This window comes from Muntiacus reevesi, chromosome 16 (genome assembly GCF_963930625.1).
Source record: "Muntiacus reevesi chromosome 16, mMunRee1.1, whole genome shotgun sequence".
Taxonomy (NCBI): Eukaryota; Metazoa; Chordata; class Mammalia; order Artiodactyla; family Cervidae; genus Muntiacus; species Muntiacus reevesi.
This window is the reverse complement of record NC_089264.1, coordinates 43,041,991-43,067,188: the sequence shown is the minus strand read 5'-3', so window position 1 is coordinate 43,067,188 and position 25,198 is coordinate 43,041,991. Positions and strand designations below refer to the sequence as shown.

The window sequence follows — 25,198 nt, the reverse complement described above, 5'->3', positions numbered from 1 at the left end:
GTGATCTACAATTTAAAAAAATCTGTTTTAAAAGCATGAGCAGTACATACATATTCATACATATACAGTACCTATATATTATTTATATATATACATATATATATATGCATGTACATACACACACATAAATGTATAAACACAAAACTGAAAGAAGAATTTTACTAAGAACACAGACCCTTGTTATGTTCAGTATATTCTGATATTTTGTCTTCTGCTTCATAAAAAACAAAATCACTGCTGGTTACAAACCACTGAAATAATGTCATGACCCTCCGATAATGGGTCACAACCTGCATTTTGAAAACCACTGAGTTGAGATAAGGCCTCTGGTCTTGAGGAGCTCCCTGCCTGGGTCTTAAACAGTTAAGTCATGAAAGAATGGGGTCTATGCTTTCATTTAGACATGAACACAGGGTTTGGGAGTGCTGAGACAGGCTCATCTGCTTGGGTACTCGTGTGAAAGTGGGTGGGCTGCTAGGGAGGCAGCCCTGAAGTGATGACCTTGGATCTAACTCTTAGAAGTTGAGCAGGAGCCTTCCAAGCTGAATAAAAGGAGAGGTGGGCTGCCAGGGAGCACGTGCATCACGGTTAGACTTGGTGACCTTTGGGAACTCTGGGGAGATGAATGTGATCTCTGGGGACAGAATGCAGCAGTGGGGAAGAAGAGAGCATGGAGATCTGGTCTCTGGGAAATCTTAACATTTAAGAAGCTCTGCTGACGAGAAGATGCTACAAAAAAGAAGCTAGAGGGAAGCGATCAAAGCTGGCATGCCCTTCAATTCCTGGTAGCACCCTTCTTTTGAGAATCCAGAGAGGAAGATCTGTGTACAAACAAGCCAACTTGGGGCTATTACTGGGAGAAGGAAATCCAGCATAGGTATCCCTGGGCATTGATGACAGTTGTTCCTTACGTTTTCTTGCCCTCTTGTAGATTTTCAATCCCCTCCTTGAGAAGCAACTTTCTGAACAAATCAAGTTATATTACGAAAGGTGTGCAGAAGTTCAAGAAATAGTGTCTGTGTACACATCCACGGTGCAGCAGGGGGACAGGGGACAAGAAGCGTGTAAGTATTGAACTTAAGGAGAGCAAGTTTTAGCTCTGGGCATTTGTATCAACATGTTTGGGTTCTTTCTGTGAGTGTGTTAGTCACTCAGTCATGTCTGACTTTTTGCGACCCTATGGATTGGGGCCTGCCAGGGATTCTCCAGGCAAGAATACTGGAGTGGGTTGCCATTCCCTTCTCCAGGGTATCTTCCTGACCCAGGGATCGAACCCAGGTCTCCCTCATTACAGGTGGATTCTTCACCATCTGAGCCTGAGAAGGCTTCTACCTCAGCAGGCCGAAATAGAACACATTGACTTGATCAGTGGGGACAAGTATGACCTCCACATAGATTGATGCAAATGAAAGTGTGCCTTCTACCTAGATCCCAACAGGACCAACACTCAGCAGGAACCCAAGGCTGCCTCATAGCTTCAAGCAGCTGTAATTTAGTTTAAGAATATAAATGAGAGTGTTTTGAGCCTCAAATTGTATTATTCCCATCCATAATGCGATTTTAGGCCAGTCTAAGAAAATAAAAATGAATTGGAAAATAAATTAATCATTAGAAATGTTTCCCCATTGGTGCACCTTTGTCTTGGGCCATTAATATCTGAATATTAGCTTTCAGAAATGTTGAACAATGGCTTTGTTGTTAGGGGCTGGGTTTAATTTTTTTAAATCCTTGAAATTGACTCATTCTGGAAGACATTGGTAATTTTTCAACAGAAGGAATGAATTTCAAATAGAATGTTTTCATGCCTGCCCATATTTGCACAGACATCCTTTCATTCATATGGAGGGTGTACCTGTTATAAAACTCATCTCGTCTTCCAACGTTCCAGCTTGGACCTAGCACTTACAAATTTCTCTGGCTATAGATCTTCTTGCATAGTATGGTGGCACTAGAGTTAGTCACATATGTTCCTTCTGGAAGAGAAATTCCTGTGGGACCTTTGCCATCAGCAAAAGCAAATTGAGTATTTCAGTCCCGCCAAGATATCGCACCATCCCCACAGCTGAACTTCCCATTTCAGGGCATGGAGGGATAGATGCCTCTTGCACAATACCCCATTCTGATAGGGTTCACATAAAATGGTCCTGGGAAGTGATTAGAGATGATGATAGGTAAGTGTGGAAAGGCAGCACTTCTGCAATTTAATTTAAGAATAGGCTATACTAGTCCCCCAGCTGCCGCTTTCACCGCTGAATCATCCAGAAAATATGATGCTGTCAGAAGAGGGGGAAGATATATAGAATAGTAATATCCCAAACAGGAAAGAAACTGATTTTGATAGCTGATGTAATTTCGGGAGAGATACCCGGAGTCAGAAGGCCGGTCTTGCATGCTGATCTGTGTGGTGGCATTGGGAGGACTTTTCTGACGTCTTCTGCTGCCTCAATTCCCTGGGGTCCCTGGGCTTTGCTCCTCGGCTCACACTGCCAACAAAATGGCCTAGATATTGGCCTCTTGGGGACCCATCCGAGGCCAGCTGGTGATTCTGTAGAATTATTCAACAGCTATCAGCAACTTTGGCACATTTCCCTTGGACGAGGCTTTGAATTTGTGACCTCGAGGCAGAGGCATCGTAGCCAATTTCAAATCCCTAATGTATCCAAACCCATGTCCAGGAAGCTTAAGTCTGACGCCTTATTTCTGGTTCATCTTAGAGGAAGGGATTTAGGGAGGCAAGCCCTTCCCTCTAACAGTACTTGGGGCTTCCTTTTCCTGTAGGCAACCTCCGAAATTCCTACCTGGACCTGAAACTCAGATATGGGCGGCCCTCGACGTGCAGAGCCTTCCCCTGGGAGAAGGAACTGAGAGCCAGGCATCGAAGCTTGTTCCAGGCTTTGCTGGAGCTGAATTTGGTGACAGGTAATTGAGTCCATGCCTTGTCTTTGGACATGGGTTAGAGAGGTCTCTGTTTTTCTGCTTTCCCTCACCTTCTTTAGTGATTTATGGCTTGAAGTTATTTTTAACACTAGTGTTCTAGCTTAATTTCAAATTTAAATTCTGCCCTTGTATGTCCACCACTCTCGATGTACCTGTGCACATTTGTGACACTAAATAGAAAAACTTAAATTTAGGAATCACTCGAGCAAGTCTTTATGCAAAGCCAAGGCCAAAAGCAAACAGCCGACAGCCAGACCTGACCCCCAAATGTGGTTGCTCTGGCACACACATTGTTGTCAACTTTTTAAAAAATCAGTGACCAGTGTCTAAAAACATATAAAAATACAAATTTCTAGCTTTTGTCAAAATATCCAAAGATCTGGCGATGCTGGGCCTCAGTTCCTGAGTGGCAGCGAGCTCAGAGGTGAGTGGTTGGCACAGACGGGTTTTGTCCATCTGCAGCCCCTCCTGCTCTGGGTGAGCACTTCCTGTTGCCTCCGTCATGGATCTCACCCCTGACCTTAAGTATTTTCAAGCAGCATTTCAGGAGTATGTGTATATTTCCCACATGTGGCCAGCTTAGGTCCATTGCCATTATGGTTTGCATAGTAATTAAGTATACACTTTTAGACTCTGAGGGATCTGGAAACAATGTCTGTTGGGAAGAGGAGAGAAGCTGGAGGTGTTCAGCCTGGGGAAGGAAATGATAAGGAGGGTGATGAGAACTATTTTAGTGACTATGAGAGCCTGTGGTGTTCCTGGGCATCCGATCAGCCCCTTGAGTCAAGGCAATGCAGAAACTGATTTCTGCTTCGCTTAAGAACTTTCTAAAAATGGGAGCGTCCAGTGGAATAGATTCTCTTTGCAGATAGTGACTCACCCTCACCCCATCTTGAAAGAATTCAAAGCATAAAAGATATTTCATCTTTGGTTCATTTGATATTTGCTGAATGACTGCTCAGTTACTTGGCTAGACTGCAGAGTTAAGTAAAATAATTCAAGGTTTCTGCCTGTGAGGGACAGACTTGAAAGCAAAGAGAAATCATCATGTATTTTAAAAAATAAAAGCTATGGGAATAATTGACAACTGCACAAAGGGAGTGGTCAGTTCTACTTAGAAGTCTAGGGTATTCAGGGTAGGCTTCCTGGAGGAAGTGACCCTGGGGTTGATTTTCTCCTAATTTTATTTATTAATGTTTATTTTCTGCTGTGCTGGGTCCTCATTGCTGCACAAGCTTTTCTCTAGTTGTGGTGATTGGGGGCTACTCTCTAGATGCGGTGCGCAGGTTTCTCCTTGGCAGTGGCTTCTCGTTGCAGAGCATGGGCTCTGGAGCACATAGGCTTCAGTAGTTGTGATGCGTAGGCTAAGTTGCTCCGAGGCTTGTGGAATCTTCCTGGATCAGGGATCAAACCCATGCCTCCTGCATTGTCAGATGGATTCTTTACTACTGAGCCACCAGGGAAGCCCCCGGTTCCAACTTTAACTTAGTACTTACTAGCTGTGTGATCTTAGGCAAGCCACTTCATTTCTCTGAGCCTTAGTTTCCTCATCTGCAAAATGGGGATGACAGACAGGAGTCTGTCTCCCCTAGTGTTGGTTTAAATGAATTTATACTTACAGTATTGGCATTAAGTAAACGCTATGTAAACAGCATTTCTCAATCTTGGCCCTGCTGACGTTCAGGACTGGATAATTCTTTGTTGTGAAGGGTCTGTCCTGTGCTTCGTGGGATGATTAGCTGCATTTCTGATCTCCACCCACTAGATATCAGCGGCACTCTGTCTCCTCCCATGCCCCCACATCCACTCAAGTGTGACAACCAAAAATGTCTCTAGACGTTGCCAAGTGTCCCCCAGGAGGCCAGGCTGCCCCCAGTTGAGAATCACTGCTGCTGTGTGCATGTTAATCTGTTATTACCCGGTCTTCATGGGTCTTCTGGGAGATGGTGGAGTTGCCCCCCAAGTTGGGTGAATAGAAGAAGGAGATACATGTTGGAAGGTGTAGGCTAAACGGGCAAAGACAACATCCACCTGAAAACTAGTCTCATGAGATTTCGGATATGTTTAAATATAGTTTTGCTGATTGGGAGCAGGAATGAATCATTTTTCACAAAGCATTCTTTTTAAAGCAAATACTCTCAATAAAGAATGTTTTTGTGTTATTTTTACAGCTCAGAAGTTTCATTTAAAGAATGTGGAATGATTTTATTCTCCGTGGAGGCCTAGAAAGGGAGCTCATTACAAACCCAAATCATGAGCCCCCGAATGTTGAGACTTGATGGGCTGTGGTGCTGGGGGGCTGTCACGTGGCAGCAGAGGAACGCATGCAGCTGCCCCATCCCTGGGGGGAGAGGGGGCGCAGAGCTGGGTTCGCCACTTTGAGGCTCACTGCTGGTGCCCAGCCAGCCAGGTGAGCCCCGCCGGTGCCAAGTCTGCGTACGTCAGCAGCAGTAAACTTACCCTGTGGGGCCTCCGCCTCCCCAGGCTCGGGGCCACCTGCATCCCGCCTCTCCCCGCCACTTCCTGAGGCCCAGGAGCAGGTGGGACAGGGATGGGGGCAGACAGCGTAGGCAAGTCTCCAGAACCAACCTCAGACCACCGTTCTGTCAGCCCCGTATGTCTAGTTTATGTTGTCCCATCTGCGGGAACTGGGAGCTTTCTGCAGGGGTAGGGCCCACACTCCTCGTTAAAATTCATCTCTGCCTGGCACACTGCCCTTACTTGGGGCAAGCATCGTTAACCAGATCTTCTGCCTGCCTAATCCTAGAGAGAGACTGGTGTCACACATCACGCCCAGTTTCTAACAATCCTGAGACAATGAAGGAAATTTGATTTTGTAAGTTGAGGGTAAAAAAAAGATAATTAAAGATTCCGTACACATCTTTACTCTGGCCCTATAGAAAGAAGAGTAGTCAGGCTGGTGTGACTGTGTTTCTCTTCCCACTTCCTCACATGCCTTTTCTTCCAAGTTTATCCTGCGGTGGGTGTCTAGCTGGCTTTGGAGTGCTTTGGATAACTCTAGTCGATAGGAACTGTGTTTGTATTGTGTTTTCTGCTGTCAGCCTGAGCTGTTTCGTCCTGTTGACTAATAGACTTTTCTAGAATATCCTCATCAGATTACATTTCTCGTATCTGAGATAAGCTACAGGAAAAGACTCAAGGATCAGATGTTGACTGCTCAAAATTCTTGATGTAGGAACAGAGTAGGTGCAGTAGCATGGATAAAGGAATGCATCTGTGGGAATAACTTAAGTCACTTGTATCACAACCTTCCATTCATTCATTCCCTAGACAAGTGGCCCCCATGAGCCAGGATAGAACAAAGATGGGGCCATGTTTTGAGTGAGAGTGACTTGGGTTAAATGCAAAGAAAAACATCAGCTCCCATAGTTCCCACAAATAGAATTAATTGGTGGAATTATTTTTTTCCTGGCATTAAAAAATACATACGACAGCAACAGACAATGGCTTGCAATTTCTCGCTCTTTGTGACAGACTCACCACTTTCTTGGCAGCATCGCCGCACACACACCGCCAACTGCACTGGCGGGCTGTTGTACGTGCACGCTTCAGATGTGAGTGTATCCCCCCGCACCGGCACCATGTGATTTTAGATGGACCATCACTTCAAAGGAGCCATGGGAACAGTGCATGGGGTACAGAGCTGATTGTGCTTCCTCACAATCAGTTGGAGTGTCCTCTGCTTTCTGCCCGGGGAGCTCAGGCGTGGTCGCCACCTCCTAGTTGTTCCCAAAAGATTGAGCTCTACTTTTCTACTACAGAAGAGAAAATCAAGTATTTACACTATCACTCTTTAAGGACTGTAATTTAAAAAATTTTTTGTGGTAAGATGCACATAATTTAAAATTCCGCATGGTCACCCTTTATAAGTGTAAGGGCTTCCCTCGTAGCTAAGTTGGTAGAGAATCTGCCTGCAATGCAGGAGATGCAGGTTCGATCCCTGGGTTGGGAATATCCCCTGGAGAAGGAAATGGCAACCCCCTCCAGTATTCTTGCCTGGAGAATCCCATGGACAGAGGAGCCTGACAGGCTACAGTCCGGTTGGGTCACAAGAGTCGGACACGACTTAGTGACTAAACCGCCACCACCATCAGTAGTGTTAAGTACGTTCACATTGCTGCACAAAAGATTCTAGAACTTTCTCATCTTGCAAAACTGAAACTCTGTACTCATTTAGAGGGATTTCCCTGGTAGCTCAGACGGTAAAGAATCTGCCTGCAATGCAGGACACCCGGGTTTGATCCCTGGGTTGGGAAGATTCCCCTGGAGAAGGGAATGGCAACCCACTCCAGTGCTCTTGTCTGGAAAACTCCATGGACAAAGGAGTGTCGGGCTACAGTCCGTGGGTTCGCGAAGAGTCAGACATGACTGAGTGACTACCACCACTAGTATCCTCCTTTAGACCACAGTTCCCCACGCCGCCCCCTGGTGGCCACCATTCTACTTTCTTTGCCTATGCATTTGATTCTTCGAGAGACCACATATGAGTGGAATCATAGAGTATTTGTCCTTGTGTGACTGGCTTATCTCACTTAACATAATGTCCTCAAGGTTTGCCCATGCTGTAGCCTCTGTCAGAATATCCTTCCTCTTTAAGGCTGGATAATATTCTATTGCATGTCTAGATCACATTTTGTTTATTCATTCATCTGTGGATGGACATTTGGGTTGCTTCCCCCACCCCAGGTGCACTATTTTGAATAGTGCCGCTTTGAATGTAATGTACAAGTATCTCTTGAGGACTTGGCTTTCAATTCTTTAGGCTGTATACTGAGAGGTGGGCTTGCTGGATCATATGATGATTTTACATTTAATCTCGTGAGGAACCATTATCCTGTTTTCCATACGGGCTGCACCATCTTACATTCCTGTCAACAGTATACGAGGGTTCCAATTTCTCCACATTCTCACCAGCACTTGTGATTCTCTGGGGTTTTGATGGTAGCCATTTGCAGAGGTGTGAGGTATAATTTGTAATTTATTTGCTAGGGTAAGTCTAGTTTCATAGGAATGAAGAATGCAATACTCTCATAAAGGGACAGTGTCTATGAAAGAGATTCATGGACAGATAGGTAACTTACGGGCCTAAGAGACAGAGTTGCCCACGTAAAGCTCATCTCATCTGCCTTGAGACACACGTCCTTGGTCCTCTCTGTGTCTCCATTACTTGCTTAACTGCAAGCTTGTCCAGGGTGATGCAAGAGGTGTTAGTATCCCACTGACACTTCCAATTACTTCGCAGTGTCTGCAATAATTCTGGACATAGGTTAGCTGCTGAGTTATCAATCCTTCTTCCATATGACCTGATAGAGTGCATTTCTGCACCACTCCCCACAAAGAACACATCTCAGCCACCTGTGCGCCTCAGCTTGCCTGCCTTGCAAGAAGCCTTCAACTTCCAAGTCAGCCTCTTCACATCATCATTCCTGTCCCCTTAGGCAGTCAGCTCCATCTCCCCCACGCTCCTTTCCATTGTGTAGGTGTCCCCTTCTCAGTACCCATCTTACCAAGTTACAGTACTGACTTGCCTGTCTAGTTCCACAGCAGCGCTCAGATGTCTTCAGATCTAGGCTTTCTTTGAAGACCCTCAGTATTTGTTGAGTCACTAAACATACTCCAAATTAACAAGTGATCTCATTATACGTACTAAAAACATCTTTTGGGGGTGTGAGAGAACAGGGAGTTTGACTTCCAGGAGATGCTAGTTCAAAGCCAAGCCATTATAGCAATCCAGGCTGATGGAGTCTATGGCCTATTTGCCTTTTCTCTACATTTTTCTCTCTTCTCTCACACATTTTTAGTCTGTTTCTCCCTCAGGAGGTGACATCCTGGCTCTGAAAACACTGTCCTGTTTCCCAGGTCAGGCAGAATGATATCTCCTAACTCTTGCCTGTTAGCAAAAGTAGACCAGAATCCTTCTTAGAATATGCACACGCATTACAAAAGAATACCCGAAATACAGCCCTCAGGGTTCTCGCCTCCATATATCTGTAACCTCGGTGCTGAGGTATTACAGGTGCCTGGATATGAAACTGCCCGAAGGTTCATGCAGACCCAACTTGGCACCCGTGTCCTGAGAATCTCCAAACATGGAGCTGGGCCCTGGGGCGACCGTGATGAGAAGCGTAGACCGACCCACACACTACTGTCTGCCAAGTGCCAGGGGGTGTGGAGGTGGGAGTCTTCTTACATGGTGACAGCTGATGTGCTAACCTGATGGAAAATGCAGCTGTCCCTACTGGTGGTTCCCGCTCTGAAGCAGCCCAGGACTCGTTCCTCACCTCCCGGAGTCAGCATGCCTTTGAGTCTCCTGGGGCACCCAGCTGCGATGCATACAGATGTAGCAGCCAACCTTCCCGCCTCCCGGCGTTCCTGGGCCCTGCTCTGCATCCTCATTTCCTCGTGTGATCCGGGAATGCTACTGTGCCACTCTGTCCTGAAGTCCAGGCTCTGGGGGACATCCGACCGAGACCCCACGTTCAAGACTTCAGGGGGACCATTCTAATTGGCCAGCCTCTGTGCTGTTTCCTGGGGAAGCTCCAATTCTCTGGGAAAATGGCTCTTGTCAGAGCATAGAATCGCCTATTAGCTGTTTCTGATGATAGGCTGGTAGTATTTCAGTATGCACACCTTTTCATCCTTGAAGAGGTATGCTGGCTGCTTCTTTCACTCTCCTCTGACACCTTTATTGACGAAACAGAACCCTTTGAATTCAGAAACCCTTTGAATGGGCTCTGGAATCAGGGAAGAGAGATGGTGGGGACTGGCTGGTAAGACGCTGCCGGAATGGCAGAGCCAGGTGTGGGCTGTGAATCAGAGAACTGCTCGTGGTAGGAAGGAGCAAGGAAGGACACAAAGGCCTAGGTGCAGGGGGACTCCCCGGCAGGTAAGCGAGACAGGTGAGCGGCCAGCACGCCCTCCAGATAGGTGCCCCGAGGCCAGCACTGTTGACTCCCTTTCTTCTTTTTATGCCAGACTGGGCATCCCTGAGCCCGTGAGAGCTGGTGACTGTGGCTACAGAGGGGCTGAGTTCTGCCTCGGGGGGTCCTCAGTGGTCTTCGGGGGGAGGCCAGGTCTGAGGCTGGGCTCCCGTCCTAGGGCTGAGGCCAGCTGCAGGACTCTGCCTGACTCCTGCCCCAGGCTTCAGAGAGTGGAATGCAGGAGATGAGGTTCCTCTTCGCAATATGCAGAGGGGTGCTGGCTGCACTAGTTTCACTCTAGCTTGTTCCTGAAAGTCAAAGTGTTAGTCGCTCAGTTGTGTCTGACTCTTTGCGACCCCATGGACTGTAGCCCCTCAGACTCGTCTGTCCGTGTGGATTCTCCAGGCAAGAATACTGGAGTGGGTTGCCATTCCCTTCTCCAGGCGATCTTCTCAACCCAGGGATCAAACCCGCATCTCCCACCTTGTGGGCAGATTCCTTACTGTCTGAGCTACCAGGGAAGCCCCTCAATTCTTCATATTTTTGCAGTGTTTATTTGGAGACTAAAGTGCAGAGCATGAAAAGGGTAGAAACACAATGGTGTTATTTAGCAATGCCAGGATACTCTGGAATTTAAGAGCTATGTTTGCTGTTTTTCTTTAAAGGGCCCCTATCTTATTTTTTTAATTCAAGGAAGTATACATTATAGTTTAAAAAAAAAATACACACAGAGAAGGAGATAAAAAGAAGGAGGGAGTGGGGAGAAGAGGAGGGAGGAAGAGAAACGACATGTATAAAGCCAGAAAATCTACACAGGACAGAGAAGTACAAATAGTTTATTTCGGAGAGAGAAATAAGCCACCACTTTGAGTCTCAGGAACCCTGTGGGGCTCATCAAATGCAAATGCAAATGAGAGATGCGCTATTTAAAAAAAAAAAAAAACTAGTAAAAGTTAGTGAAGATCTTTCCTTTTCTGATTAAATGATATTTTCTTCTTTCATGTTTTCCCCCCCCTTTTCAAACTTCTCTGGATACATTATACCTTTCTGAAGGTTGAAACCAAAAATGACTTTCTTAATGTGTCTTATTCCCCTCACAAGGAATAAACAAGCCTGCCTTTTTCTCCCAAATTCTCCATCAGATGTGGCTTCAGCTCCTTCAGTAGGCGGCTACCTTCTCGTTTTCTGCTTTTTGCCTCTTTTAATGATGAGCGCACAAACAGTGACCTTATGATATTGCTGGAAAAAGGAAAAAAGAGCAAAATAAACAATACTGTGCTCCTGGGACGAGAGTGAGAGTTAATTAATGGTGCTGGTGCTTTTTGTTTCCTTAGCCTCTCGTGTAGGAAGGAAGAAAAATGGGAAAATGTCTCCATTTCTATTTTGTTTGTTTGTTTTTCATTACCCCATTAATCTCCATAAACAAAGCATGTTTTTTAGTTACAGACCCACTAGAAAAAAATGCATATGCTAAACCAGATGGGTGAAATTAACAGTCTCATTAAATGTATTTTTAGATAGCCAGTTTTACAATATCACCAGTGACATCAGAGCTTTGATTTTGTGCCACATTTGAAATGCAAACTTTAAAAAAAATGTGCAAAATGAGCAGTTTTCCTTTAGCAGTATTATTATTTTAGTATTATATCCACAAGGGCAGAGAACTGTTTAGATTCTTTTGTAGAGAAAGTACAGATTGGTAATGTTTGGGGGGGAGTGAAGAATTTTAATAGCTAAAAGAAATAATGAAGGCTTTTCCACCTGCCTTCGTTTCAGCCTGCAAATTTGTGTGTGCATGTGCATTTGCTGAGGATGTGAACTTTGTGAAGGTTCTCCCTCCTGATTGTCATTCTCCAGCAATCTGTGCTTCTGGGACAATCCTGCTAATGATTTCTGGGGTTCTGTGCCAGATGTCAGCAGGGCAAGCGTTTCATTTGGAGCTTCATTTAGTTTGGAGTCTCTTCTCTCCTTTGAGTCCCCAAAGCCCATGTCCGTGGGTACTCAGGCAAAACTCATCATCTTAGTTATGTGTTTGGCAGCGCAGGTAAGGCCAGAATGAATCGTTAACAAAATGGTAATATTGCTTTGCTCTGAGTGTGCACAAAGGGGCATTGGAGATGAGTATGTATTTAAAAGTAAACATAAGAACAAGTAGGAGTAGGGTTTATTTTGCAACTCCATCTGAGTGCTGCAGTATACACTGAATCACTGCAGTAGGTTCTCACCCTCTCTAATGGTTGGATGGGATGGAATTCTCTCAACTCTGCAGAGGGAAAATTCAAAAGAAAAGCCCCCGACTCCTGGTGGAAAAGGGTGTTATTATTCAGATCCATCCCAACAGATGAACAGAGGAAAATGTTCAAGGATGTTCATTGACATGTTGTTGGTTATAGCCAAACCACTGGAAGCAACCCAAGAGGCTAAAAATAGAGAACTGGCTGGACAAACAGCACTGCTATAGAATGCAATACTATTAAAAATTTAGGAAGAATAAGCTTCTGACTGCTGTGGACAGGTATTTGTGGTATGCCGTTAATTTAAAATAGAAAGTTGACAGATAAGCATAGGGAACTAGACTCAATATCTTGTAATAATCTATCATGGAAAAGAATCTGAACAAGAATATGTATGAGTCATTTTGTTCTACAGCTGATAATAACACAATGTTAAACTAATTTCAATAAAAATAGTCATAAGGGAAAAAAGTTGAGAGTTTGAATCTATAGGAACTTTTTGGAAAGAAAATATGTATGTATGTAGCCAGATAGATGTGTAATGAATTGTTATCTATGCTGAGGAAAAGTCTAGAAGTACATACAGCAAACTTTCAATAGTTTTCCTTTACAATTAAAGAATGACAGAGAGGGGGGATTTTTTATTTTATATAAACCTACATTGTTTGAGTCTTTTTTTTTTAATAACAAGCAGCTAATTCTTTAGGAATTGAAAAAATTACAGAAAGATGAGCAAAGTCCATTTGTTCAGTGAGGTGGTTCTTTCAGCCCTCACCTCTTGGGAGGGAGAGAGTCAAAGCTGATCCAAGGTGCTGCCTCTGAACAAGCTAAAGTGGGTGAGGGTGAGGAGCTTCAGGAGCCAGGAGATAGGACTACCTTAGCGCTGAGTGGAGGTGGTGGGCAGGTACCGTTCCCACAGCTTAGCAAGTGAAGGCACGTGCCTCGCTGACAGGAGTGGTCAGCTCCCTAGGCACTCAAAGGGATAGGCACCAGCTCATAATCAATGGCGTGGGCCTCACAGTTTCTTCCGTCGGATTCCACTGGCTTCTGTGATGCCAAGGCGGAGGCATCAACCTCTGCCAATGAACTGCCCTTCAATCCGATCCCAAATCCTCCAGCGAGAGGTTTCCTGCAGTGGAAACTTATCTCTGTTCATGCCTTTTGTGAATTTTTTGTGACAGTCGCTCAGCCGTGTCTGACTTTTTGCAACCCCATGGACTATACAGTTCATGGATTTCTCCAGGCCAGAATACTGGAGTGGGCGGCCTTTCCCTTCTCCAGGGGATCTTCCCGACCCAGGGGTCAAATCCAGGTCTCCCGCATTGCTTTGGTGGCGTGCTGGTACAATGAGTCTCTTGTTGCCTCCTGCCAGTTGTTAGTAACATTTTAATGTGGGATAGATTGAAGAAGAGCAAAGAAAAATGTTGGACGTAATTCTTAGGGGAGAAAATTTTCATTTTAAATAAGTTGACTGCATCTCTTTAAATGGAAGTAGTACCTGTGCCATCCTATGTGACGTTTTGTAACATAGCATCTAGTAGATACACAGAGTAGAGCTGTAAACATTCACTGGCTGATTAACAAAGGAGAGATGAACAATGTAGATAGACTTTAAAGGACTGTGACAGATTATAAGGCCGTTTGGACTTAGTTTATCAAATTATGGGAGGATTAGGTGAAAGGAAGTGCCATAGTTTAAAGCGATTGTATAGAGAGGTCTCTATCCGTGGCAGTAAGGTACTTATTAAGACATCCGGTTGCCTATTATCAGGAAGAAGCTGGCGTGCAGCAAATAGGAATCTTTTTCTGTGACCTGCCAAGCTGGATTCTAGGCTTGACTCAGCCACTTGCCAGCTTTTGTAACTTTAGACAAGTTAGTTGATTTCTCCAGACTTCAGCCTCCTCATCTGAAAAATTAAGACCCTAATAATAGTACCTACCTCCTAAAATTGTTTGGATTACATGACATAGTTTGCATAAGGCACTCAACCCAGTGTTGGGCATTTCATAAGCCTTCAATAAAAGCTGGCGTCCTTTTTGTTGTATTTAGAAACCCACAAGGAAAACCGGAGGCAAAAGATGATAAGACGGGATCTCAAAATAAGGTTCTTGTGCAGCACCTAGGATCTATTTCTGAGATAAAACACACTTTCCTTCAGAGTCTTAGAGGGAAAAAAATCTCTCTGGCAGTTTTGGTGGTCCTAGCTTGGTGTGCGTTGCACTGAGTAGATGATTCTCTTGAGGCATTCTCTCAGCCATAGAAAGCACATCCTTTCCCCCAGGATACTAGACTGTCATCTAGTGCCAAAGGAAAAGCTATTTACAGAATGACACCCTGGCATCCCCAACAGGTTTGATTTACTTCCCCGGAAGGTGGTATATTTCAAGGCACTGCAGGACCAGCAATATTAATAACTCAGGTGATTTAATTGGCTCTTCCCAGTTCTTTTTAAAGCCATGTCGATCCCATGGTAGTTAATTGTGTGTGCTGCGAATTGTGTTATTTACAGTGCCAAGGAACCAAAATGAATCTGTATTAGACTTCGGTGGGCGGATATTCGAGAAGGCTGTAAAGAGACTCTCCAGTGTTGATGGCCTTCACCAAATTAGCTCCGTCGTCCCCTTTCTGATGGATGCCAGCTGCTGTGGATACCATAAAGCATCCTACTACCTAGCAGTCTTTTATGAAACTGGATTAACTGTACCTCGGGATCAGCTGCAGGTAGAGTATTTCATGTGTCCCAGGAATATCCGTCACCTAGATTGTATTTGCAGAGTGGGGCCCTTGTGCCCCAGGTGGAACTGGACATATTCATGCTCCCTGGAGTCCTTTAAATCTTTACACTCAAGAAAAACAGCTTAGGGCTGTGTTAAATACAGAATCCCCTGCTGGCGGTGAGTGAAAAAGTGCACTTTATCCATTTCTGGACACAGCATGGGGATACGATTGGTATACTAAGGAATAGTTTGTGCAGGGCTTATCAAAATCCTAGTCCTTCAAGAACAGGTGCTTCATACCCAATTCTATTTTTGTTGTTGTTGTTACCCAATTCTTGTAACTATTCTAGCTGTGGGCCCATCATCCCATATGACTTTTTAGTTTAGTGGAATCATTTAGACCTCTAAGCAAAGGATTGTCACATTCAGCCTTCTACCATTAAAGCAGGAGAAGGGAAAGGCATCCACTGCAGTATTCTTGCCTGGAGAATTCCATGGACGGAGGAGCCTGGAGGGCTACAGTCTATGGGATGGCAAAGAGTCAGACACGACTGAGCTAATTGCACACCATTAAAACAAAAGTCATACTAGACTGTTTTGTTTATGGTGTTGAATCCAAATTTCTTATGCAACTTGCTTAACATTTGGAATTGCATTTTTATAAGTGCTGCTAAATAATCCCTGATCACACAGTTTTGTATTTGCACCCGGGATTTTTTATCCTGGATTTGCAGAGACTCAGACCGCTTAGACCCTCCTAGGTGGCTCCATGTTCCTTTCACTTGATTTCTTTCTGTGTGTCTCTGGCTGTAGCTGCTGCTGCTGCTGCTAAGTCGCTTCAGTCGTGTCCTGGCTGTAGCAGCTCATGACTGACGGCGTGCTTTCCTAAGTCCCTGGGGCAGTAACCGCCGAGGTGGAATAGAGTAGAAGACTTGAGCCTTGTTTCTGCCACAAAACGGCTGGTTGACCAAAGATATATGACTTGAACTCTCTGAGCCTCTATTTCCTCAACTCTCAAATGAGGTGGTTGGACCAGTCGACCTCTAAGGACCCTTCCCAACACTAACATTCTGAGAATGTGAGGTTGGAACGTGGCCCACCATTCAGATCATCTGACCATAGATACGTAGCTAAAGTGGGCCAGCATCCTTAGAACAGTTGGCGGATACCCGAAGAGATGCTGTGAGATAAGTCAGGGGAAGACCCCGTCTTCACTGAGAGAAGAACAAAGGAATTTTCAGCTATTAGACATTGAGGACAGATAATCACAAGAAAGCTCTTATGACTATTCTGAAGTTTTTCATGTTTTTGTTTTGTTTTGTGTTTTGGCCATGCAGTGTGGCCCGCAGGATCTTAGTTCCCCAACCAGGGACAGAGCCCATGCGCCCTGCATTGGGAGTACAGAGTCTTAACCACTGGACCACCAGGGAAGTCCTATCCAAAGTTTTTTTAAAAGGCGTATTAACTTGTTTCCAGGATGACTAAGCTCATAGTATAGGGGTGGGTCCAGATGACCTTCCCATGTTAGAATTTTACCGCCCTTTTCTGTATTCTTGTGAACATTGTCTGTTTCTTCCTAACAGGGCATGTTGTATAGTTTGGTTGGAGGCCAGGGCAGTGAGAGACTGTCTTCGCTGAATCTTGGGTACAAACATTTCCAGGGTATTGATAACTACCCCCTGGACTGGGAGTTGTCCTACGCCTACTACAGCAGCATCGCCACAAAGACACCCCTTGACCAGCACACGCTTCAAGGAGATCAGGTACAAGAGAGAAGCGGTGGGAGTGGTTATGGCCCTGCTTACTAGGGCTTCCTGAGCAATTTTATACAGCGTCTGCCTCTGTGGCTGGTTTATTCACTGGCCTTCAGAGTGCAAGCATAATCCCATGCAGAGAGAAGCCCTTGTATATTCTCCAACTCATATTTCCTCACTGTGCTCTCAGGCTGAATGCAGGGACCATCCTACATCTGGGCATGAAGAGTTTTTCATGAGTGGGAAGACTGGTATGGGGAGGGGAGATACAGCCCTGGACAGACTTTGATTTTGAAAACCATGTGTGGTAGAAACAGAGACATTTTGTCTTTGTTCCAAAATCATGTGACTTGGCAGGATCTGGAGATGTCAGAGGAGATTGAGTCAAATTCAGTGGGGCGCAGTAAGCCAAGGGCTGCTGTCAACACATCACAAGCAGCAGGGTTGCAGAGTCTGCATATAAGAAAGCTCCATCCCGTCCTATGTTCCTGCTGCCCAGCACCTCGAGAAGCGTCTGCCCATCACATGAGCCACAGGGCTCCAGGTGACTGGCAGTCCATCCTGGATTAAGGACTGGATGAGGGACACTGACTCCAGCCTCTCATTTTGCAGGCTCACATATCTTTCTGACTCGTTAGGCAAAGAAATCAGTGGCTAATATCTGCCTTCAAAGCATGATGTGTTACACTGGACCAACTGATGATTTGTTTCAGGAACCATGAATAAAAGGCTAAAGATGATGCATGCATGCACTGTGTATTCAGTCGTGTCCGACTCTTTGTGACCCCATGGACTATAGCCCGCCAGGCTCCTCTGTCCATGGGATTCTCCAGGCAAGGATATTGCAGTGGGTTGCCATGCCCTCCTCCAGGGCATCTTCTCAATCCAGGGATCAAACCCATGTCTCTTGACATCTCCTGCATCGGCAGGCAGGTTCTTTACCACTAGTGCCACCGGGAAAGCCCAAGTAAAGGTGACAGTGTAAGAATAAATAGAAAGCTGCCTTTAAATGACATAGATTTGCATCCAGCAGGAGTAAATTGTGATGTGGTTGACCTCTTGGTTTGTATTTTTCATAGCACTTGAGCTAGTTAAGTTGAGAAGTGCAAAGTAGACTGTACCAGGAGTTGACAATGTTTTTCCATATAAGGCCAGATAGTAAATATTTTAAGCTCTGATTTTATAGTCACTATTTCAGCTACTCAGCTTCTGCCAAAGATAGTATATAAACCACTGGGGTGCCTGGGTTTGTGCAACCAAGGACAGTAGGTTGCTGCCTGGTCAGATGTGGCTCTGGTTGAAGCCATCAGCTCTTGATTTTCACCTTATGCTTGGTGAGCCTGGGGGATGGGTCAAGCTTTTGGAATCTTAGACAGAGCAGGCTAACTGGGAACAAGACCACGTACTGTTCCCCGTGCTGCTCCTGCATCACATTTAGAAACCCCTAGTGCAGAAAACGTGTGCTTTGATAATTGGGAATGAATGTTTCCGGAAAAGAAACCTACAGTGACCACTGTACAGTTATGAAATAAATGACTCAAAGATACTTGTTGTCAGTGAACATTAAACATGAATCAAGCTATAAAGTACCCAAAAGCTATCTGTACAGACATTCTAATTCCTTTAGAAGATAATGATTTCTCCTGAATAAACTTACACACTCATCATTATCATCTATATTCTCTCAGCATACATAGGCTATGGGCAAAATTTGACCTCAGTTTGACAGGAATTTTTTAATTTATTCATTTATAAAGATTTTAAAGAATTATTCTGGAAGCACATGCATAAAAAAATTAGACCACCAAATAATATTGTTATTGTTCTGCTAAGCTTGAATGTGTTAATAATGTCCTGTACGTGTATACTTTTAGGAATTCTAATGCAGCATAAATGAGCAAGGGGAGATGGTATGTTGCTAACAAGCTCCTTTTCTTTTGAAGATTTGGCCCATGAAGTGTTATGATTATGAAAGAAAATGTTTAATTGGTCAGAACCAGAGAAGATGAATAGAGAAGATCCATCTTGCAGCTGGAAAGTCGTATGATTAAGAATCACAGATACGAATTATACAGTTAGTTGTATCATAGCTCATTTTCTTAAGAGTGTGTAATTAATGGCTTCTTGAGAATTTTAGCAGGTGTCATATGTTGATTTAAATACCCTTTTGTTGAGAGATCTATTAATTCACCAGCAGCACATAAGAAGGGGCTTCTCAGGTGGCAGAGTGGTAAAGAATCCTCGTGCTGATGCAGGAGACACAGGGGAGAAGGGTTCAATCCCTGGGTTGGGAGGATCCCCTGGAGAAGGAAATGGCAACCCACTCCAGGATCCTTGCCTGGAAAACTTCATGGGCAGAGGAGCCTGGCAGGCCACAGTCCATTGGGCCACAGAAAGTCAGACATGACCGAGCACACCCACACAGCACATAAAAGATGAAGAGATCTGGAAAGCCAGACCTCTAATTAACAAACCAAACATCCATCAGTAACTTCTTTCTTGATTCTTGTTTCATTTTTTATGTAACTTATGGTTCCCGTCACTTCTATATTAGTAATCTCTTTTCATGTCACTTCTATATGATTTAGAGGGACTCTACTTCAGGTCAAAGAGAAAGAAGATACTAGTTGTTTTTTGGTTTGTTTTTGTGACTTAATCACAAATGAGTTCCTATCATCCTTTTTGCCCTTCAGAATTTGCTCTTCTGAAAGGTTTGGTCCTCAGACTTTTGTGTCTACACCTTCTAGAGGGCCAGGGGTCTCACACATCCCTCCCTCCACATACTGATGACTAGAAATCTGACTCTCAGGCTGAGCTCTTTCTTACAAACCCCCATTTTTGCAGATGCAGATATCACAAAGGCAACACACTCTTTCATCCTCCATTCCCCACAAACTCCTCAACCTGTGACACCCCTGTCCTTGCCAGGAACTGGGGAGTCATCTTCAATCCCTCCATCATCCTAGCTGGGGTTATAATCCCCAGCAGCTTTACACGCCAACTTCTCTCTGCTCCCACTCCCATCCAATATACAGCCATAGCCTACAACTGTCCTTTACATCTCTCCGCTGAGCGGCTCTGATGGCCTCCTTTTATGGTCTGAGTATGGCATGAATTGACCCCTAAGTCCATAGTTTGAAGCCCTCACCCCTGGTACCTCAGAGAAGGGCCCTAAATTAAGGAGACAGAACCTTTGAAGAGAGGAATGCGTTCAATCATGAGGTGACCCTCCTCCAGCATGACTGGTATCCTTACAAGAAGAGAAGGTTAGGATGAAGCAGAGGGATGACCGTGTGAGGACTCAAGTTAAGGAAAAGGGCCTTCAGAAGGAGCTAAACCAGGACGTCCATGGCAGACTCTGAGCTTCCAATGCAGACGGCATGGGTCTGATGCCTGGCCCGGGAACTAAGATCCCGCATGCCACGTGGCCAAAACAAACAGAAGAACTAAACCTGCCAGCCTCTTGATCTTGGACTGCCAGCCTCCAGAAGCCTGAGGAAGTTAATTTCTGTGGCTTAAGCCGCGCCGTCTGTGGCTTTTTGTTATGGCAGCAGCTCTGGCAAATAAATTTACCCCCTAAGTGGCCTTTCTGTCACCAGTTTTGTCCCTTTCCATGTTCTCCCCACGGAGGCCAGAGGGGGCTGACGACAGGGGAAGTTCTCAACCTGGCTGCACCTCAGAGTCTCATGGGGGATCAGAGAACACCCCTGTGCTGGCTCCATCCCACATCTCATCATATTGACAGGGCGGGGTCCAGGCGTATAGTATGGGTATATATGTCTACGCGCATGTGTATATTTAAAGCTTCTTCAGATGGTAGTAACGTGCAGTCAGTGCTGAGGAATACTGACCCGAAGCACCAGCTCATCACTTGGTACAGGAGTCGTTCCTCGATCAGGTTTCTCTCTGCTTCTCCAGTCTCAGCTCTCAGCAGTCCCTGCTTGGCCTGCCCACCACAGAGATGCCAAGCTTTGGGTCACATCAGGCTGCCCATACCTCCTGACCCTGCTGGGTTTCCTCTGCCTAGCTTGCTTTCTCTATGCCCACCCCTCCTTTCCCCGTCTGCTGACCCCTCCTCCTCCTGGAACACTGGGCTCAGACATCACGTCCTCCTTGGATGTCCCCTTTGCCACGCACCTGGGCACCCAGGCACATCCTTGCCCTTGCTCGATGATGCTGGGTGCTGTGTACAGGGTCTGAGGACTGGCTATATTAGTAGACTGGAAGCCCCACAAGAAAAACACTTTGTCTGTTAACGTTGGTGATCCCAGTGCCCAGCCCTGTGCTTGAAATTTCGGTGGCACTCACTGTCGACTGACAGGATAGGATGCAGAGGAGCCAGAAATGGACGCAAAGTGATCGCAGTGTTTTGTTGACTCTGATCCTTTCTCATGTGACCGGTGATCATTGTTGACAGCAAGCACCTAGGCACTTGGCTTTCAACTCTGCCTCCCTTGCAGTCAACACCCCCTCACCCTATTTGGGGAATCTTGGATACTTGCTTCTGTGTCTGCATCTTTACACCTGATATTCCTCCATTCTTACTTTAAAAATCCCTGCTGCTGCTACTGCTGCTGAGTCGCTTCAGTCGTGTCCGACTCTTTGCGACCCCATAGACAGTAGCCCACCAGGCTCTGCTGTCCCTGGGATTCTCCAGGCAAGAACACTGGAGTGGGTTGCCATTTCCTTCTCCAATGCAGGAAAGTGAAAAGTGAAAGTGAAGTCGCTCAGTCGTGTCCGACTCTTCGCGACCCCATGGACTTTAAATTTCAACAAAGAAAAGTTAGATCCCCGCATTGAGAGCCAAACATTGTAGCTGATTTTAAACACCCTAAGATCTGGGTTCCTCATGGTGGCTCCTCCAGACCCTGAAGGAAGTGGTGGTTTAGGTGTAGACTCAAATTGCCCTGCTGCTGAGTCCCCAGGAGTGCTGGCTAAACCATTCTATTTCACGACTTCAGAGAAATGGGGAGCCACTAAGAGCCTTTGCTCTCCAGGTTCAAAGTCCACTAAGTCCTTCACCCTCTTTACCCCTCCCTGCTCTCCACTCCATCCTGCCTGTCCTGTGATTGATGGCAGACAGCTGGGATGACGTAGCCTGCAGGTGAGCAGAGAGAAAGGTGGCAAAGCGTATGAAGAGTCTAGGGACAGTGTGGAGACTTCTCTGATGCTGGGTCCAGGGATGTCTGAGAATTGCAGAGTCTCTGGACACCAGACCTCCTCTCACCTGGTCAGCAGGTCTTAACCCTGCAGTATAGACTATGAACTGCTCATCCTAGAGACCTTGGTTTTATAACACAGCAACAAAAAAACCCTTCTCCCCCAGAAGTCACAGAAGATCCCAGAACTGGTCAGTCTGGGACTCTGGACTCCTGCCAGCATCTCCCCAGCTCTGCCCCTAACCCACACCCCCACCGGTCTTTCTCCACACCATAGATTCTTCCAGGATTGATCACTTTCCCATCTGAAGCATTATTCCTTGTTCTCAAAATGTTTGATGGATGAACAGTCCGACACTGCTCCCTTTTAGGGACTGTTCCTTCATCAGATGTCTTTGTGAATGGTTGACTTTCACAGAGGCCCTGGGTGTGTGGCTCTGACTGGTGCTGGTTGCCACTGTGGGGACCCCAGAGCTGTAAAGATGCAACTACCAACCGGGGTGCGGCAGGAAATTGTGGTGCAGCTTCAGTGCCAGTTTGCCTGGATTCAAGTCCCAGGGCTGCTGTTCATAGGGTGTGAAATCTTGGGTAATTCCACTCACTTCTCTGTCTCTGCACAGTTTTTCACTAGTAAAGACTGCCATGTCACTCTCCACCTCACAGAGTTGATAGAATGAATAAATTAATCCATATGATGTGTGCTGAGTGGAGCCCAACACACAGCATGATGCTCTCAAATGTTTCCAGCCCTGACACTCCCTCATCAGATCTGTCCCTTCCATCTTCAAAAGCATCAAACTCTCAGAAATTCATCCCCACAACGTAAGGCTCTGAGCTGTACAAAACTGCTAACACCAACAGGAGGGCTAATATTCTAAACTGCTGTCAGCCTTTTACATGTTAGAATGAGTTCAGGACCTAAAACATGAGTTACCATTCTGGAGGGCTTCCCATATGCCAGATGCTCCGCTAAGATCTTCACAAACAATCTCATTTAATCCTCCTGCAACTTTGTGAGGTCAATACAGGTATTGTTCCCATTTTACAAATGGGGCAACTGAGACTCAGAGAAGCCAAAGAACTTGCCCAAAGTCAAACAACAAGCAAGTAGTAGAGCCTAGATTTTAACTCTTTTTGTACACTCTCTAAGTGTCTGTAACTCTTTTGCACTATTAAAAATAATGACTAGTAGGTAGAGTGCTTTTGATATAGCAGATACCATGCTACACTTCACTTTTATTGATGCAGAAGCTAAGACTCAGATAAAGTCAGTGGCCCAAGACCTACAGGTAGTTAGTGGCGGGTTAGAATTCATATCCCCTTGGGGTGATTTGAAAGATCTGATGTCACCACCATGACACTATTAGATGGAATTCGTTATGTATAAGGGGAGATGATGAACCAGCCCCCCATCTGCTTCCTCCCAGATGCATAAGTCCTTCTCAGGTGATGAGGCTAGGTGAGAATTTTCTCACAGCCAGCTGGCCTGGGTCTGATTCATTAGTTTGAAGAACTTAGGTATGTTGCTTAACCTTTCTGGGCCTCATTTTCCACATGTGTGAAATGGGGATATTGATAGTGACTGTCTTATGAGTTTGCAAAGATTCAGTGAGTCAATCTGGACCAAGCAATCGGTCCCCACACACAGTCCTTGTTGGTGATTATGGTGTGTTATCACTGCCAGAGAGTGGCAGAAACACCTAAGAGTATAAATTCTTGCAGCATAGAAACTCTGTCTTCCTGGGCTGTGTCTTTCATTCAAGTACCATGACAAAGTTAAGAAGGAAAAAGCAAAATAAGAAAAAGAAGAAAATCAATCCCAAATCAAATACCCAACTCCCTAGTTGACCAAAAAAACCTTATAGCTGAGAATTCTATTATTTGAGCAACCTGAGCTTCTGCCCAATTTCAGGCTCATCGCAGATGACAGAGTATCCCCTGGAGTTTGAGCTGAAGCACCTACTTATTGGCCTTGCAGTTAGCAAAGGATGCGATAGAGACCAGAGCCCAGAGAGGATTTCAGAGCCTTCCCGCTAGAGGGCGACATTGTCGGGGAGCCTGTCAGAACCTGTCTTTGGAGACAGGTCAACCTGGCTTCCAAGGCCCGATCTACAATGTGACCTTGGGTTTACGGTTTCACCCTGTGAGCCTCAGTTCTTTGCCTATAAACTGAGGACAGTGATATTTGGGTCTCAGTCCTGCAATGAGGATTAAGTGAAAAAGATGTTTGTTAAACACCCTGTACATGGTTTCAATCAAAGGTGGCGGCATCATTATTCTAGTTGTTGCTATTGGCTGGGTGGTGTGTCAAGGTTAGACATCCAACAGGAATTGATACCTGTTGTGTTCTGAGTCCTAGATCCATCCCCAAGTCTGCCCTCTACTGCCCCTGAGAGGGACCTCTGGTTGCATGGGGCTGCAGGCTAGAGCTTGTGAATCTGAGTCCTTTTCTCTTTTTAATTTTATATTGGAGTATAGTTGATTAACAATGTTTGATAGTTTCAGGTGAACAGCAAAGGGACTCAGCCACACGTATACATGTACCCACTCCCCTCCAGACTTCTCTCCCATCCAGGCTGCCACATAACATTGAGCAGAGTTCTCTATGCCATACAATAGGAAGGACCTTGTTGGTTATCCATTTTAAATACAGCCGTGTGTACATGTCTAAGACCCTCCCTTCACTAACAAACAGAGGATCAGAAGAGAAATCAGGCCGAGCTCCTTGTTCTCTAAAGCTTCTTTCTCCCAGCCTCATCCGGAACCAGTTTTTTCACCATCTGCTTGTGGCCTTGAAGCCCTTCCCAGGCCCTCTGGCACTAGATAGAGTTCATCATATATTAAATATAAGGGGAGACTGTGAAGCAACAAGACTGTTTTTTTGGATAAAGAGCCAAAATTTATACATAAAAATGAGCCTTCTTTTCTTCAAAGGAGGCAGATACCTGGGAGGCTGTTTGCAAATTGGAAGCATTTTGTGAACTTTCCCCTTGGGTTCCTCCTTAGAACCTCTGGTGCATCCTTGCGCATGTACTCAGAGTTAATATGCCCTTTTCTTTTCAGAGCAGATTTCATTTTTGGAAATAGCCAAAAGATATTGGAGGCTGAGCCTGCTAAATAAAAAGGGTTAGTCATGCAGGATGATAGTAAAACATAATAATAAGGTTATGCTTAGAATTTATTGATTTACCTTTTTTGATGCCTTGTGTAATCTGGCCCTAAAACTGATGGCACAGAGGTGGACTTCTGAACTAGCTTGAGCAAAAGAAGAGAAAGCGGAATGAATTTCATCTTCCCATGACAAATGCTTTGATAGGAACAAAAGTGCCCATTTAGATGCAAGGCATCTGATCCATTCATTTAAAAAGAATGTGATCTTATGGCATTGTGGACACACCTCATATTTCCATTATTTGTGAGTTTTTACTGGAATAATTGCTGGTTTAAGAATAATG

General features: G+C 45.2%; 1 protein-coding gene across 2 annotated transcripts in view; it reads left to right on the top strand.

Annotated features, from left to right (window-relative positions):
• The window catches only part of SEL1L3 (SEL1L family member 3), a 108,122-nt gene that overhangs the window by 45,323 nt on the left and 37,601 nt on the right, over positions 1 to 25,198 (top strand). The window contains exons 8-11 of one of the 2 annotated variants that reach the window (XM_065907210.1): positions 932 to 1,064; positions 2,779 to 2,919; positions 14,623 to 14,834; positions 16,414 to 16,593. In XM_065907210.1, the coding sequence (XP_065763282.1) occupies positions 932 to 1,064; positions 2,779 to 2,919; positions 14,623 to 14,834; positions 16,414 to 16,593 (666 nt within the window). The remainder of the gene's footprint in view (positions 1 to 931; positions 1,065 to 2,778; positions 2,920 to 14,622; positions 14,835 to 16,413; positions 16,594 to 25,198) is intronic. The other variant, XM_065907211.1, reaches the window with a different exon arrangement.